The 15,372-nt window shown below is 32.6% G+C and overlaps 1 protein-coding gene across 1 annotated transcript; it reads right to left on the reverse strand.

The window, feature by feature from the left end:
• Positions 1–1,362: 1,362 nt before the first annotated feature.
• On the reverse strand, positions 1,363–5,012 carry LOC106457459 (gastrula zinc finger protein XlCGF8.2DB-like). Its single transcript, XM_013916881.2, has 2 exons — positions 4,783–5,012; positions 1,363–3,416 (listed from the first exon to the last, which is right to left on the reverse strand). Exon 2 carries the CDS (start codon positions 3,325–3,327, stop codon positions 2,323–2,325), a length of 1,005 nt encoding a protein of 334 aa, XP_013772335.1. The 5' UTR covers positions 3,328–3,416; positions 4,783–5,012; the 3' UTR covers positions 1,363–2,322.
• Between the last annotated feature and the right edge of the window lie 10,360 nt (positions 5,013–15,372).

Here is a 15,372-nt window from a genome sequence, read left to right on the forward strand (position 1 = left end):
ACCCATGAGGGATGGATAATGCAGTGGTAGACCTCACGCTATAGGCGCCATATGGCGATAGACCTCACGCTATAGTAGCACCGATACTTGTGTGTGTAGTAAACTCATTAGTGCTTGCTAACTGAAAATGTGAGAACAAACATTATATTGAGTACTAGAGCTTTCCCCACTGAATAATACTGACAACTGTTTATGGCCAGAATAACTAATGATGCATAAAACTTCAGCCTGAATGTAAAATAAGTACTATTAGAATAAAAGCAACTGATCAAAATCAAACCTTTTTGATAATGTCAGTAAAAAAAAATCATAATTGTGAAGAGTTTAATTAAGAAATAGAAACTATGTAACAAACTATATCAGAGTTTACTGTATTAGCAAAATGTTGGGTATCACAAGCAGAGCCAACAATAACTTAACTGGTATCCAAAGCAGAAACTAAAGCTGTGCCCTAAGTATTTCACATTCTAGGCAGCTGTGTACATTTCTTATCCTTAATGATATTTTTTTAAAAAACCTCACTGCTACGGTACAATGGTGGACTGCTAACTTTTAAAGTTTTGGTTTTTATATTGGAATGGGTAAAAAATTTAAAACTCTTGACCCTGGTGTGGAACTTATCACAAAGTTTTCACATGTTGAACAAAGCAGTCACTGGATGCTGGAAAATATCAGTCTTTAGTGGAACACTTGACGGGACAGTAACAATATTTTACAATACTGTTATTGTTTTGAGTCCGTTTGATACTGTCCATGCTCTGACTATACAAAATGGTTAATCTTACCCAGCAGTATGAATAATGTTGTTTAATTGTGTCACCTTCAGTGATGTCTATTGATGTTATAATACACAATTAAAAAGGAAATACATATAAATGAGACATCTTTAATTTAGAACTGGTAATGAACTCTTCAGTTTTAACAACTATATACATTGTACTATCCAAGGTACAAGTATAGACTTTCTGTTTTATAGTGTATATAGGTCTTAGCAATGGCAATTAAACAAAATTTGGTGTTCCTATAGCATGCAGTCTAAAGGTATTTACACTATAGCGTGTGGTCTACACTGATACTATCATCATCACAGTTTTAATGATTCACTAAAATATAATTTCTTGATAAATGATTTATATCTATCCAAATTTATGTTCTGCAAATATAATAATTTAATAAATTAAGAATGCCTTAAATTTAGGTTATAAATGTGCTGGTTTTGATTATTGAAATTTATTTCATTCCAGTTATATTTGTCCCCAAAAATGTTATGTAATGGTATTTTTTACTTTATTAGCTTAAAAGCGTTATTTATAATAACTGGCACCAATTGCAAATAAACGAAAGTTAAAACGGTGATGACGATAGTATCTGTGTAGACCGCACGCTATAGTAGCACCCAAAATTTTGTGTATTCTGAAGTCCACAACTAACCGTATAAGAACTCATTTTATGAAACATCTATGTAGACTACTACGTAATCTACTTTGTTTAGCACTCACTGTGATGTCATCTTTAGTGGTAAATCATATCCATAGTTTTTTCATCTTTGGTAATATAGATACTACCTCTCTGTATTGAAAGTACATACATGCAATCAAATTCATCTAATTGTAAGTACATTGTATACTACAGTGTCCTTATCTATAATCTTCATATATGTATATAATACTTTCATTTAGCTGCATTTAGTTTATTTTTACTGTATATGCTGTGCTGCCTTCAACAAGTTATTTTATTTTCACACTCATCTTTTCATTAAATGAACAGATAATGTCTAGATACATAACACCAGTTAGTATTTGAAGTAAGTCTTTCTTTAATAGCACATATTATTATAAGCCTAGCTTTAAGAACTAGAAACTGTCTTTACAGTTCACAGACTTATCAAATTCACAATTTTGATATTTGTAAATGGATCATGCTTCACTAACTTTGATAATATATATCTTCTGATATTACTATTTTTTAGTTACTATATCCTTGAAGTCTTTCATTATTCTTAATTATCATGTATCTTCTTATCATTTGGTATTTAATTCTGCAAAAAATATAATACTTATTAAGTGTTTTTCCTTGGACCTCCCCCCCCCCCAAACAAAAAACAACCAACCAACCAACAACCATAACTTACACTTGAACAAATTCTCTCACCCTCAGTTTTCTTAAATGTCTGCCAACTGATATATATATCTGCAACCTGAACTGTTTTGACACTTTTTTTGTTTTTTTGCAGTACATATTTCAGTTTGCAGTTTGCTGTTCTATTAGGATCATTATATTTCCAGCAATGTACCAATAATACATTTTTCATTCCCTAATAAATTAACAGACCAGGGTCTTTTCACTATGTAAACGTAAATGCTTTTTTACACTTTCATTCCTAATAAAACTTTTACCACAGACATCACATGTAAAAGGTCTCTCTCCACTGTGAAGTGAATGATGACGTCTTAATGTTGTATTTTTTATGAAACCCTTTCCACATATGTCACAAACAAATGGTTTTTCTCCAGTGTGAATCAATTTGTGATGTCTTAAGCTTCCCATGTGTCTATATTTCTTCCCACAGATATCACAAACAAATGGCATTTCTCCAGTGTGAATCATCCGATGATGCTTCAAGGACTCGCAATGTGTAAATTTCCTTTCACAGAAATCACAACTGTATGGTTTTTCACCAGTATGGACAAACTGATGCCTTTTGAGTTTTGAACTACTTATAAATCTTTTCCCACATACATCACAAACAAAAGGCTTTTCTCCAGCATGAACAAAATTATGTTCTGTTAATTGAGAAACGTGTCTAAAGCTTTTGCCACATACGTCACAAAGAAATGGTTTTTCTCCAGTGTGAGTTCGAATGTGTGATTTTAGGTTTCCACTAATTGAAAAACACTTTCCACAGAAATCACACCCATAAGGTTTTTCTCCTGTATGAGTTAGGTAGTGCTTTTTTAAGTCCCCTTTCCTTATAATTTTTTTCCCACATATTTCACATCCAAAAGGTTTTTGGGCTTCATGGACAAAACTATGTTCTTTTAAGTGAGAAATGAGTCTAAAAGTTTTCCCACATATTTCACAAACATACGGTTTATCTCCAGAGTGAATCTGGATGTGAAGTTTTAAGTTTCCATTAACTGAAAAACACTTTCCACATACATCACACTGAAAAGGTTTTTCTCCTGTATGGGTTAAATAATGTTTTTTCAAGTTTCTTTTATTTTTAAATCCCTTTTTACAAAGATCACATTCATGTAGCTGTTCATTCATACTAGAGCTTGTCGGTACTGTAATAGTAAAATCACAGTGTTCAAGTTGAGCATTCATTCTTCCTTTGTTCTTCTTGCAATTATTTTTGATCTTGTCAGAATGTCTGCAGATGAAAAACCCTTTGCAATTTAATTACATGTCTGAATCTGCAAGAAAAAGAAATATTTTATAACATGAATATTGCTACAATAAACTAACAATAAAAGTTAACATTGTTAAGAACTGACTCTGTGTATTGCTTTCAAATAGAAGGATTCTAGTACTAGGAAAACTGAAATAAGTAAAATGGTTCATGTACGTACAGAAAACATTACAGGAGTAAAAAGTAACTGAAAATAATTTTTTTTTCAACAAATTACATCTGAATAAGCAGCTGGAATTAAACAAAATTAATAAGAGTTGGTTAAGTCTTTGTTTCTGAAGCATTCAGTATAATTTTATTAGCTATATAAAGCAACCACCACCAAATAAAAGTAGGAGAAAATCCAATAGATCAAGATCTTCAAACTTCTCAAAAGCAATTTCCAAGTTGCCTTTTTAAAGACAAAAGTACAACTAATAGACCTGTAGATTATTGGATTCTCCTTAAATCTTTTTTTAATCAATATACAGAAACCACATAATGAACCTCTAATCATCAGGAATTTCTATAGTTTAACCATGGTGTATAGACAGATATTTAAAAATCTAATAAACACTTGATATTTAATGCTTGACAATTTTGCTGACTTATGCAATAAAGCCTTTTCTTTAAACTTTTAATTGTAGTACTAGTAGATAATATGAATAATGCATAATTGTGTCATCTCAGCATAGTAAGGAATAATTGAATAAATTTTATCTGTTCAAAGGTATGACAAAATATTTATTATTATAATATATATATATATATACATATAATCTGTTAAAACAGTATAAGTACCACACATTAACTCACATTCAAGAAAACTGTGGTACAAGTTAAACACATCATGGATTAATAGTTACCAATCATCTGACTTTTATTTGAAAATAATAGACTGGAGATATAAAATCTCCCAGCGTTATTGCTGTTTACTTCCTTAAATTGTTCAAAATACTTAGAATAGAAATGTGTCATTCAAGTATTTACAGCAGCAGGACTGCATTTCTTTTTTTTTTTTTTGGGCGGAGGGGGTCAAACAGACATGTTTACTTTAGTTTATTATTATAGTTTATTAACGTATTTCGTTTAAATTTTGATTTTATTATTTGCTTTTATAACTTTTATACTGCAATCATGTTTCAAGGAAGATACTGCGGTGTCAGAGGCTTAACTAATAGTAATACAAGTTACAAACAGTTTTATTTAATATCGTAATTTCACTATTCATTAACTTTCAGCTTCTGCTGCACCAGGGTTAATAAGTAAATAGTAATTAGGCCTAAAAGCTGGACGTTAATTTGCCACAGGCGTAAACGGTAAAGCACAAAACTTACTTAAGTCAAGACGTTCAGTGATAAAATAAAATTATTTTAAAAAAATTCTCTTACCTTCAATGTAGATTAGTTTTTAAACGAAATACACTGTATACTGTGTTTTTAGCAAAACACTTTAATTCAACACAAGGAGTTTAACATTTGTTTATAAATAACTCCAAAACAATTATTTTCATTTCACTTTTCCTTGGAACTATTACTATTAGTATTACTAAGTATAACTATAATATCGACACAAATAGCAAGTACTAGTCTCACAATCGATTAGTTTACAATTATCCATCAACGCCACGCTGCGATAGTTTTCTAAGTCAAATATCGAACACATGATTGAAGTACAAAGTACAGAATGTTTGATAGACAGTGTGTAAAACCGTTCATAAAAAAAGTGGATTCGCTATCTCTGTGATTAACCAAACATGAAACATTATATTTAATTAATAATTTAAAAGGGGGTGAAACAAAAAGAAAACAAATACCTTGTTGAAGGAGTAGTAAAATAACTTCTTGTCTTAAGTAAGTGAAAGTATTAGATGTAATGTTTGTTTATATTTAGACCAAAGCCACATTGGGCTATCTTCTTTGTCCACCGCGGAGAATCTAACTCTGGATTTTAGCGTTATGAGTTCTTCCACGGGGGTATTAGATGTAATGAATAATCATAGAGGTTCATCCGTGATGTTCAATCGCGCGCATCATGCGACTACTGCAGTTCATGGTTCACTTCACTGAGCTGTCAACATACGAGACAAGACCAGTCCAGCCAGAAGAAATAACTTAAGCGTTGCAGACGCGTACCATACACATACCCAGCCATTAGGCTCGAACTTTCCGTCTACTACCGTTTTCGTCGTAACATCTCTTTTGATGCACAACCACTTTTTCTCAACTACTAATGCACAAATTTATGTGGATCAACAACAGCAAAATGCAACCACTCCAGATATTCTGGTAGACAGTGAAGTACATCTATAATGAGTGGATGGCCTCAAATATATTCAATAGGGGCCGCACTTCTTCTCGTATATCAGGAGATTCAGAGAACAACCGGTAGATTGTTGTTTAGATGCACACTATGCTATCATGACATACGGTAGGTGTTCATCCAATTAGGTTCGCATATACAAAATCTGAAGTATATTTTGCTTTTAATATCTTTGTGGACCACTAGCTGTATCACAGGTCACCTACCATGTTTTTATGTTTTACTACACATATTCCTACACTTATAACTGAGCATACAAGTGACAAATGTTATATGCACCAGTACTGCATTTGCCAGTTTTTGACAATCTTGCTTCACTTTGCTGCATGGCAAGTATCACCCAAACTACCACTAGGTCTTTTAATTGAAATTATTGAAGTTTCCAATTAGTCGTTTGCAGTGTTTATCCATATATATAGAATATTCACCTGCCATGTGATTGGTCATCACTACTGTTACTATGGCTTTGACCATTGCATGATACCTAGGGTTTTAATGTTCAATGAAAGAATAATTTCATTCTTTGGTGAGATCATTCATCAGCCATTTCATATGGTCAACTCAAATAGTAAATTTCTTACCTTACAATCAGTGATAGTAAAGTTTGACAAATATTACAACTGGAGTGTATTGGCATTCAATAGCTGTTAGCATAGGGTTCAAATATCTCAGTTAATGTTCCACACAGTCCTGTGTCAGTGACAATAACCTCCTTAACTCCACTATAACTATCATTAGTAGCTGGGATGAATGAACAGTCTTAATGAAAATAAGCTAATACTCGTGACTTAATTAAAGCATAATTTGGGGCTTGTGAATATATGCTCACATTGATCTGTTTATCCAAAGTGTTTCAGCCTTAGTTAATGCAATTAGAGAACTTGTCTACAAACCATCAGTAGTATGGTGCAAAATACGAAAGTGCGAGACTTCTCATTTGATCTTTAGCTGAGGCCAGTCCTTTACTATTGCATTTTTTGCAGGATCAGAGGACATCCAATAAATGCCTACTACCTGTCTAAGAAATTCCACTTTAATGCACACTAATACACACTTTCCTAGATTCATTTTTAAGCCTGCACCTTTGATAAGCTGAAACACTATTATTAAATTCTTAGTAGTAACCTGAAAAACACGCAACTAATTGTCAAAATGTCATCCATTTAAATGATATCTCTCCTACTGCAGCAATCGCTATGTAAGTTCAGCCTCTCAAAAATGGTTAATGTGTAACACAGACTGAGTTACCTGAAAATAAATTCATACAGTCTCATTGGAGTGCAGAAAGCACCTTTAGACCTATTTTGTTCAGCCAACTAGTAATTGAAAGTTCGATTTGTGAACTGATCCAATGGGCACCTTCCAGCATGTCCAAACAATCATCTGTTCTCAACAAGAAAATATGTGTAACCATGTTCAATCTGAAGTCCAAACATTTCCTTGGTGTCTCGTTCTTCTTCCTCACAATAACTCACTTTTTGAAGGTTGTATTAGCTCATGCTTGAATATCTACTTGATGTCATTGCTGAAACTTTATGGTATTTACAAAGAGGCTTACATGGCAAACATTTCACTGGATACATATATATACGCATTCACTTTTGGATGTGGTAAATCTGCAGTAACATCAGCTATATAGCTGGTTTGCAACACTTCTACTTATACTTTTGTTATTGTAGTGATAATCATTACAGGTGAAATCTAAAGAGTCCAATGTCTATAATCACAGATCAATACTGACATAATGCTACCACTTGGACATGTAACTGTTTGAGTTAGAGAAACCTGATCTTTGGACAGAACACAGTGTTTCATTTATTGGTTCTCTCATTACAAATGGCAACAAAGCACTAGAATGCACCTACATCACATCATGGAGCTCCTCTTGTATGCTTGGAAAAATTGCAACCTTCCTCTTAATATGAACTTGTGTAGTCGAACTGCTATTGAGCTCAATCTGTTCAACATTGGATGGTCTTTTCATAGAGCTGTAGTTTTCCTGTTACACAAACAAAACTAGCAGAAATTTTTACAAGTATGTCCATTCCTGGAATTACAGTGCCTGAATAAAGACTAGACACAACTGCCTCTGTTCATTGAGTAACAGTGTCTATGCACAGAAAGATGTGCCAATGCATGAAGAGACTTGCTCTCTGGTCTCATCTACCTTGTTATTGTTTTCAAGAATATGTTTGTGTTGACAAGCCAAAGTGGTGCATGCACTTTTAATTCTTGATAAATAGTGAGGGCAAGGTTCTGGCTGCTGCAATGTCTACTAGAAACTCAATCTCTTGCCTATGAAGCTTCACAGGAACATAAAATGTGATGCCTAGCCCATGGCTGTCCAAATTAAACTCCATACCCTTTGAGCTTACATCTAGACTGACATACTTATCGTAGCTTGTTACCAGACCCAGAAGAAGCTTTGCTAGTTTAAACTAGACAGATGATGCAGTCATAGTTTTCTGTATACCAGTCTACATCTGCTTTGGCATTGGTTATAATGGATTTGGGCTCACTGCTCCTGTTTCATGGCAATACTGTTTGCATCAAATGTCCTGTCAAGTTACTTTGAACAAGGGCGTTATCCATCACTACATATACGTCTTCTAGAAGGTCTCTTCTGTAGTACGTATGGAGTAACCATGTCATTTGGGCCTAGGAAGTCCTATTATCTCATAAGCAACTACATTGGATGCATCACGAGACATTGTAGCACCTACAACAATGAAACTGTTAGTCAACGTTTCTGTCAATTGTTATCATTTAGTTGATAAACCCTTGAGGTGATTTAGCAGCTGAGTTAACTGTGGTGTCACAGATATAGTCTCTATAAAATATGAGATGTCCCTGAGACTCGTATAGTGTTGCTTGGTTTTAATTAGCATCACCCTCCTTAAATTTGACGATGAAGAATTCCTCATGATAAGGAGGCAACATTCTATAGAAACTTTTTCCCATCAAATTGAATCAGATTGTCCACTTAAGTAGCCAAGATCGTGTGAGAACCCCATGGCATGAAGCCTTTAGTTTGACTCTGGGGATCATTTATGTCTCCTTAGGATTAAATCATTAGTACAGTTCAGTGATGATCAATCCTCAGTCATCAAGTTCTTTATCAAAGAAATGTTCCAAGACATCGAGCACTGAATCATCCAGCTTTAGAATCAGGAATTTCATTGCCTATTCCTAAGTTTAACCATTTGAGGAAACAAAGGACCTCATCCATTATATATACAACTTTCTTCTCTCTCTGTCCACAGGTAATTCTTTGACTAGCATTTGGTGATGCCTAGGTAAATCAATGAACATACAAGTCATACTATTCGGTTTCACGGTGCTCTACATGTGAGAAGTAATCAAATGTTAAGTTGTTAAGGAAAAAACATCTGCCAGTCCTTGGTGTATTCTTAGATCATGTTTTCATCTTAACAACAGCTTTCTCTTTTTATATAAATGTTATTTAAAAACTCAACAGAAAACGGTCAAACAGAACATAAGAACATGTTGAAAATAAATTATCCAAAACCAAATCTTAGTCGTGGTACCAAAATTGTGACTTTCTAACTTAGTTTGTAATATTCATAAGTAAAACTGTAACTGACAGGTAAAATGAAATCCACAATACAGGAGCTTCGAGAAAATGTATTCCACGAGAATAAAACGAACACAGACACTATGAAAAGTGGAACAGGCAAAAAAATGCCACAAAGAGATAAAATATTTATTGCATACAAGCTTTTTTTTATTTTACTCTCTATGAGTTACTACAATCTTCCAAAGCAGGTCAACTTCTAATATTTACAGTAGAACTGACTGGCTGATGGAACTCTGGACAAAGACAAGAAGAACTGTTAATACCATACTTGGAATTTGTGAATATAGTGACCAACAAGCAATTTTTAATATCACAGAAAAATAATATATAAAATACAACTGTCTTCAAATCAGTATTCCAAGAGAGAAATATTTTAAAACTAATCTGTTGAATAAATCTAAACGATGATAAAAATTCCCATTAAACAAAATCTTAAACAATGTGGATAGTGATGCTAACTGTTTGTTTTATTTGTTATTTAAAAAAAAACACACTGGGTTATCTGTTATGTCCACCGAAGGGAATCGAACCCCAGAGTTTAGCGTTGTATGTCCGTAAACTCACTGCTGTCCCACTAGGGGATCATAAACTGTTGCTCTATTTTGATTTATTTGTTTGTAAAAAATGGATCTTCAGTTGCTACTCGACATACATGTGAAACACGAAATACAAAATGCAGCAATGAAATTAATCCACTAGCCCTTCATAATATGGATAACATTATTCACACACGCCTTTCCATACTTAGCTATTACAAGCTGTATCTAAATAAAAAAATAACGCCACCATAAATTTTGTATGTGCTTTGAGTTACGAGATATCAGAGAAATAACTCTGAGATCCCTTGATTTAGATATTTTTTTTTGTAGATTTACCAGTAAAAAAAAAGAAAGAAAAAGAAGAAGTTAAGGATTGTTTTATCCACGATAAATTTTCAGAATTTATTTTTTTCATAATGGCAAACTTTACCCACCTATGACCTTAAGGAGATGTCAGCCCTGGCAGGGAGTTTTCTTGCTGACGTAACAATTAATATTAGATATTTAAGAGAAAAAGCTCACAAGTGAAAAAAATATTTCAGGACCTAAACTTGAACTTATGAGTTTTTTTTTTTTACTTAAACATCTAATACTACTATTTAGTGGTTTCCTTACGAATTTAATGATAACAACAGAAAAAAATAATAGTTTGCTCCTACTGATGATTAGGATTATCACTTTAGAGTATATGATTATATATTTTTTTGATTGTGTTGAAATTTCTGTATCTTTTACGCTGCAAACTTCGTAGCTGATAATTTTGTTTTTGGAATAGTAGCTACTAGTTTATTCCTATATATCAATAGATGACAGCACTTGAAGTTGAACTCTAACTGAAAAAATATAAGCATCTTCATTGAATTTACCACATTTATAAGAAATGATGTGAGTGACAAAACACACATTTATTTATAATAATTTCAATACCCAGCAATATTAATTGCCAAAATCATAAAAGTAATTACAAACTCCGCTACAGTACAAAAACGTAATACGTGTCTAAATCTGTTATTATTCTCACAAACGTAATGAATTATTCGACAGAAAATGAAAACAGAAATCTCTTTAAATAAATATTGATGTGAAGTAAATTAACATGCAAATTAACTAGAGTGAAATGAACAAAATATCTCTCTTTATTTTTTTACTTTTTTAAGCAAGAGTTTTACTGGCAGTTTAGTTACTGAACCATAAATTTAGATATGATGAATTATCTAAAACACTCCATAATATGAGTTAAAAATGTGTTTTGCTCAACTGTGACGTATGTTAATTATAAATTACATAACTGTAGGACAAATAACATATAGAGTGTACTGGATTATTTGCTCACAAATTTTCACAAAGAATAAAATCAAGCTTGAAGATTAAAATGACATTGTTAATTGATATTTGAACAATTATTGCAACAATTAAATGCAAAAGTTAAATATTGGGATAGAAAGAGTTTAATTTTTTTTTATCAGATCGTGAAAACTCGTGGTCAACAAAAAAATAATGTAGTATCAGTGCAAATGTTCTAAAGCTAACATGTTGCTAAACGCATTTTGAAATATATAACAAAAGACTACAATTAAAACGAGGTAATTAGAGCGTGATGATGTTTAAAACCACAAAGGGAAATATAATTACAGCTGTTATTACAGAAGGAGGAGCTGTAAAATGAATACCATCACGTTTACTGTTGAGTTGCTTGATTACAGGAAGAGCTGTTTGAAGTGTGTTTAACTCTTTCCCTTACATTCACCATCCTTCTACTGATGACACTCACTAATGAATTTGACTATATTCAAATGAGTTTAGCGGTCGTTTAATTTGATTTATTCTCGTGGAACTGTCAGCAGCTATAAGGCTTATATTAATGTTAACAAATTAGACACGCACGAGTTGGCCACGTGGTTGTATGTCACTTTCTCTTAAAGCGGCTCTGCTTTCTGTCTTTTCTCAATTTAATTTATAAATAAAAAGCATTAAAGATGAAAAAACTGACAAAACCGACAGACTCATAATGTATACGATGAATGATCTTTTGTGTAGTTATGATTCTTAGAATAACAAGTGTAAGATGACCAACCAAATAAACAAGAGGGAAACAGATTCCCATAAATTAATATTTAAATATACATATGTAAAACAAGGTAATTGTGACATCAGATTTTAGACAAACTAAAAAATGCAAAGTAAACACATCGATTCTAATCTTGTTGGTCAGTCTACAAACATGTCATTTTTTAATATTTTAATTTGTTTTCCTGTTTCAATACATCAAATGTATTTACAATTGAGATTACGTGCATGGATGAAGACATTCTTGGGTTCTGAGCGTACTTACAGTGAGATGGCTGCAAGGCGAAACGTCAAGTTCGTAATACGTTTCTTACTGTCAGTAAATGTAATGCTTCAGCTCCAATGAGCACTACACCTTATTTTTTTTAAGTCGAAGATTACTTTTTAGCACAAAATTAATTAGAGGATGTTGTTTATTGCGCAAGTAATCACCTTGGCAATTTCGTATTTTTTGGTTTTGTAGAAATTCTAAGCACTCGACAGTTTCAAGTGCTTGTAAATCTGTCAACTTAAATCATTAGAAACAATCCCTCTGGTGTAGTTTAACGAAACTTTACTTCAAGTAGATAAATTCGGAGGTTTGAGTTATTTAGATTGAAGATAATAGGAAATGTATAAGTGATCAAGAAGTTACAGTAAAGCTAGTCATGCATTTGTAATATGGGCCTGGCATGGCCAGGTGGATAAGGTGCTCGACTCGCAATCTGAGGGTCGTGGATTCAAATCCCCGTCCCACAAATCATACTCGCCCTTTCAGTAGAGGGGTCGTTATAAAGTAACAGTCAGTTCCACTATTCGTTAGTAAAAGAATGTTGGCGGTGGGTGGTGATGACTAGCTACCTTCCCTCTAGTCTTTCACTGCTAAATTAGGGACGGCTAGCACAGATATCCCTCGTGTAGCTGTGCACGAAATTCAAACCAAACTTTTTATATAATAAAGCATATGATATGCTTGAGTTCTGTTAATTTTGGAATCTCTATCAGGTTCAAAAATATTATATCCCATTTGTAACAAGATCAGTTATAGTATTTCACAATGATTTTGTCTAATTGTTTTTGGTTTTTTTCACGATAAATATTTTTTACTTTCGGATATACGCGCAAAGCTACACAAGAGCTATTTGCTCAAGCTATCTCTAATTTTGAGCTAATAAACTGAAAAATCAAGCGTAATTAATGGTTTGTTTTTGCCGTGGGCGGGATAACAAGTTATGTTTCGTTTGAGGTAGTTTGGTTTAGACAATTAGTGTAAACAGTCAAAGCATAGAGGGAGTTTTTTTTTCTTTCCGACTGACACGAAGTTTGAGGTTTTTTTACTGCTGATATTTGGGTTTTCAATCCCTTATCCGCACAGACAACCAATTTATATTTTGTATATAAATTTTTAACAGAGTCAGATTAGAAAAAAAGATTTATTATAATTTTATTTTTGTTGTTTGTTTGCTGTTAATTACAAAGCTACACACATTGGGCTATCTATGCTCTGCCCAATGCAGGTATCGAAACCAGATTTTCAGCGTTATAAGCCCTCAGAGTTACCGCTGAGCCGCCGGGGGCATTTTTTGTCATTAAGTTTTTAATAGTGGAAAATTCGCTTAGAAATAGAAGATTAATGAAATATTCAGTTCGGCTTCTCAAATTAGGGTTCAAATCACCTGCCAGAGCCTCTGGTGGAGTGAGGTAGTTCTTGAGAAAATTGACTGGATGAAAGTAAAAAGTTATAAACCTGAAACTTTCGAATGCATGTCTTTCATTGTATAAAGTAAACTTATGTTTATTTTGTTCAGAACGTTTCACTTTTTTAATATTTTACAAAGATTGGCAAATAAAGAGGTTTTTTTACACTTTTTTTATAATAAATACGATAATATATTATAAAATAAATTTTTGACTACTGAAATTACTTTCTGGTATATATAGAGGTCACTACTTAAAGTCATTCGAAATAAATAATTAACTATATTTTTTTAGAAATTTATTCAATATACCAGGACGGGAAGAACAACTTGTTGGGCTTGCCTCATCTCACCCGATTTATACTTGAACAGATATTTTTTTTTTTAAAGAGAGAAGGATGGGAGTTTAAATAATTATTACAGAACTATTGAGGTAAGGGTCTTTAAGTCCTATTTAACACCAACTTGTGATAATTATTAAAAGGGGGGGGGGTAGAGTTGGGATTCTTATAAAATTAAAAGTAGAAATAGGGTGGTTTAGTAATATTACAATGTTATTTGTATATTTAAATATTAGGATTATTGCCTAATTTAACATCATTTGATAATACGTAATACTTATTTAAAAGGGTGGAGGTTGGGAGTCTTAAGTTGTAGAAATTTAGCGTGGTTTATTTCTATTACAACTTGCAAGGCTCTTTTTTTAAGTTTTTATAGGCCTAAAGATTGGAGTGACTGCTTTCCCATAATTGGCTGCAAACAACGAAAGGCAGTATGATTTGAGACGTTTCGGGTTTAAACACTCAATTCCTACCCCTTAATTGGTTCTCCGTGGCTGCTAACTAGTTCGATATTGCGTTTGAATCATGTCTGATAGATGGAATATCCCCAACGTTGCTGGGAGCTATAACCACAAGCATTTTTGTCATTATGACTTTTGATGGTAAGGATAAGAACTGGTAATAGACAATTTTTTTTTTAGCCGCAGCATAGCTGCTCATGGAATGAAATAGTTTTTCAAGTACAAACTTTTAGGTTATAGCTCCGTCATCTCTTGACTAATTTGAGATCTAATTACAGTTTTGGACTCGGGAGGTCAAACCCTTTCGATTAATATATTTGACCATGCCCAAGGTCTCGTAGATGAATTTAATCCTGCCTAAAAGAATTTTAATTTTTAGGGTAGGCTGGTAGAGATCCTAATGAGTAATAAAATCGAATCGGATATATGCACGCCCCATGCCTCGGTATTGCTGGCGCACAAAAATATATTTAATAAAAAGGAAAAACAAAAAAAAAGAGTTCACGTAGCTTAATATACTTAAATCCTGTCAAAAAAGAATTTAAAGTGTCGCTGCTATTGATGATTCCTTCTTGTTAAGTTTCATTGTAAACGCTTTGGTTTTGAGTTGAATTAATTTCATTGTTGTTATTTTGTGCTGATTTGATCGCTTATTTATAATTAATGTAAGGTACAGTAATAAAACTATTGATTGATAGAGATATAGATAGATGTATTGATAAACATTTTCATTAACAATAACTGTTATGGTGTGAACTGGGTTAAGGAAGTGAATTGTAATTATTGTCAACTTTATTAAAATAATTTAATAGTTAGATTTTTAGAGTAAAAATTAAATAAACCAATTATTTACAACTATAATTTATCATTTATAATTTCATGAACGCAACAAAATATAGCGACTTGGAATTACCCATTCGCATCCCATCATTATATATATATATATATATATATATATATATATATATATATATATA

Source organism: Limulus polyphemus, unplaced genomic scaffold, assembly GCF_000517525.1.
Source record: "Limulus polyphemus unplaced genomic scaffold, Limulus_polyphemus-2.1.2 Scaffold334, whole genome shotgun sequence".
NCBI lineage: Eukaryota > Metazoa > Arthropoda > Merostomata > Xiphosura > Limulidae > Limulus > Limulus polyphemus.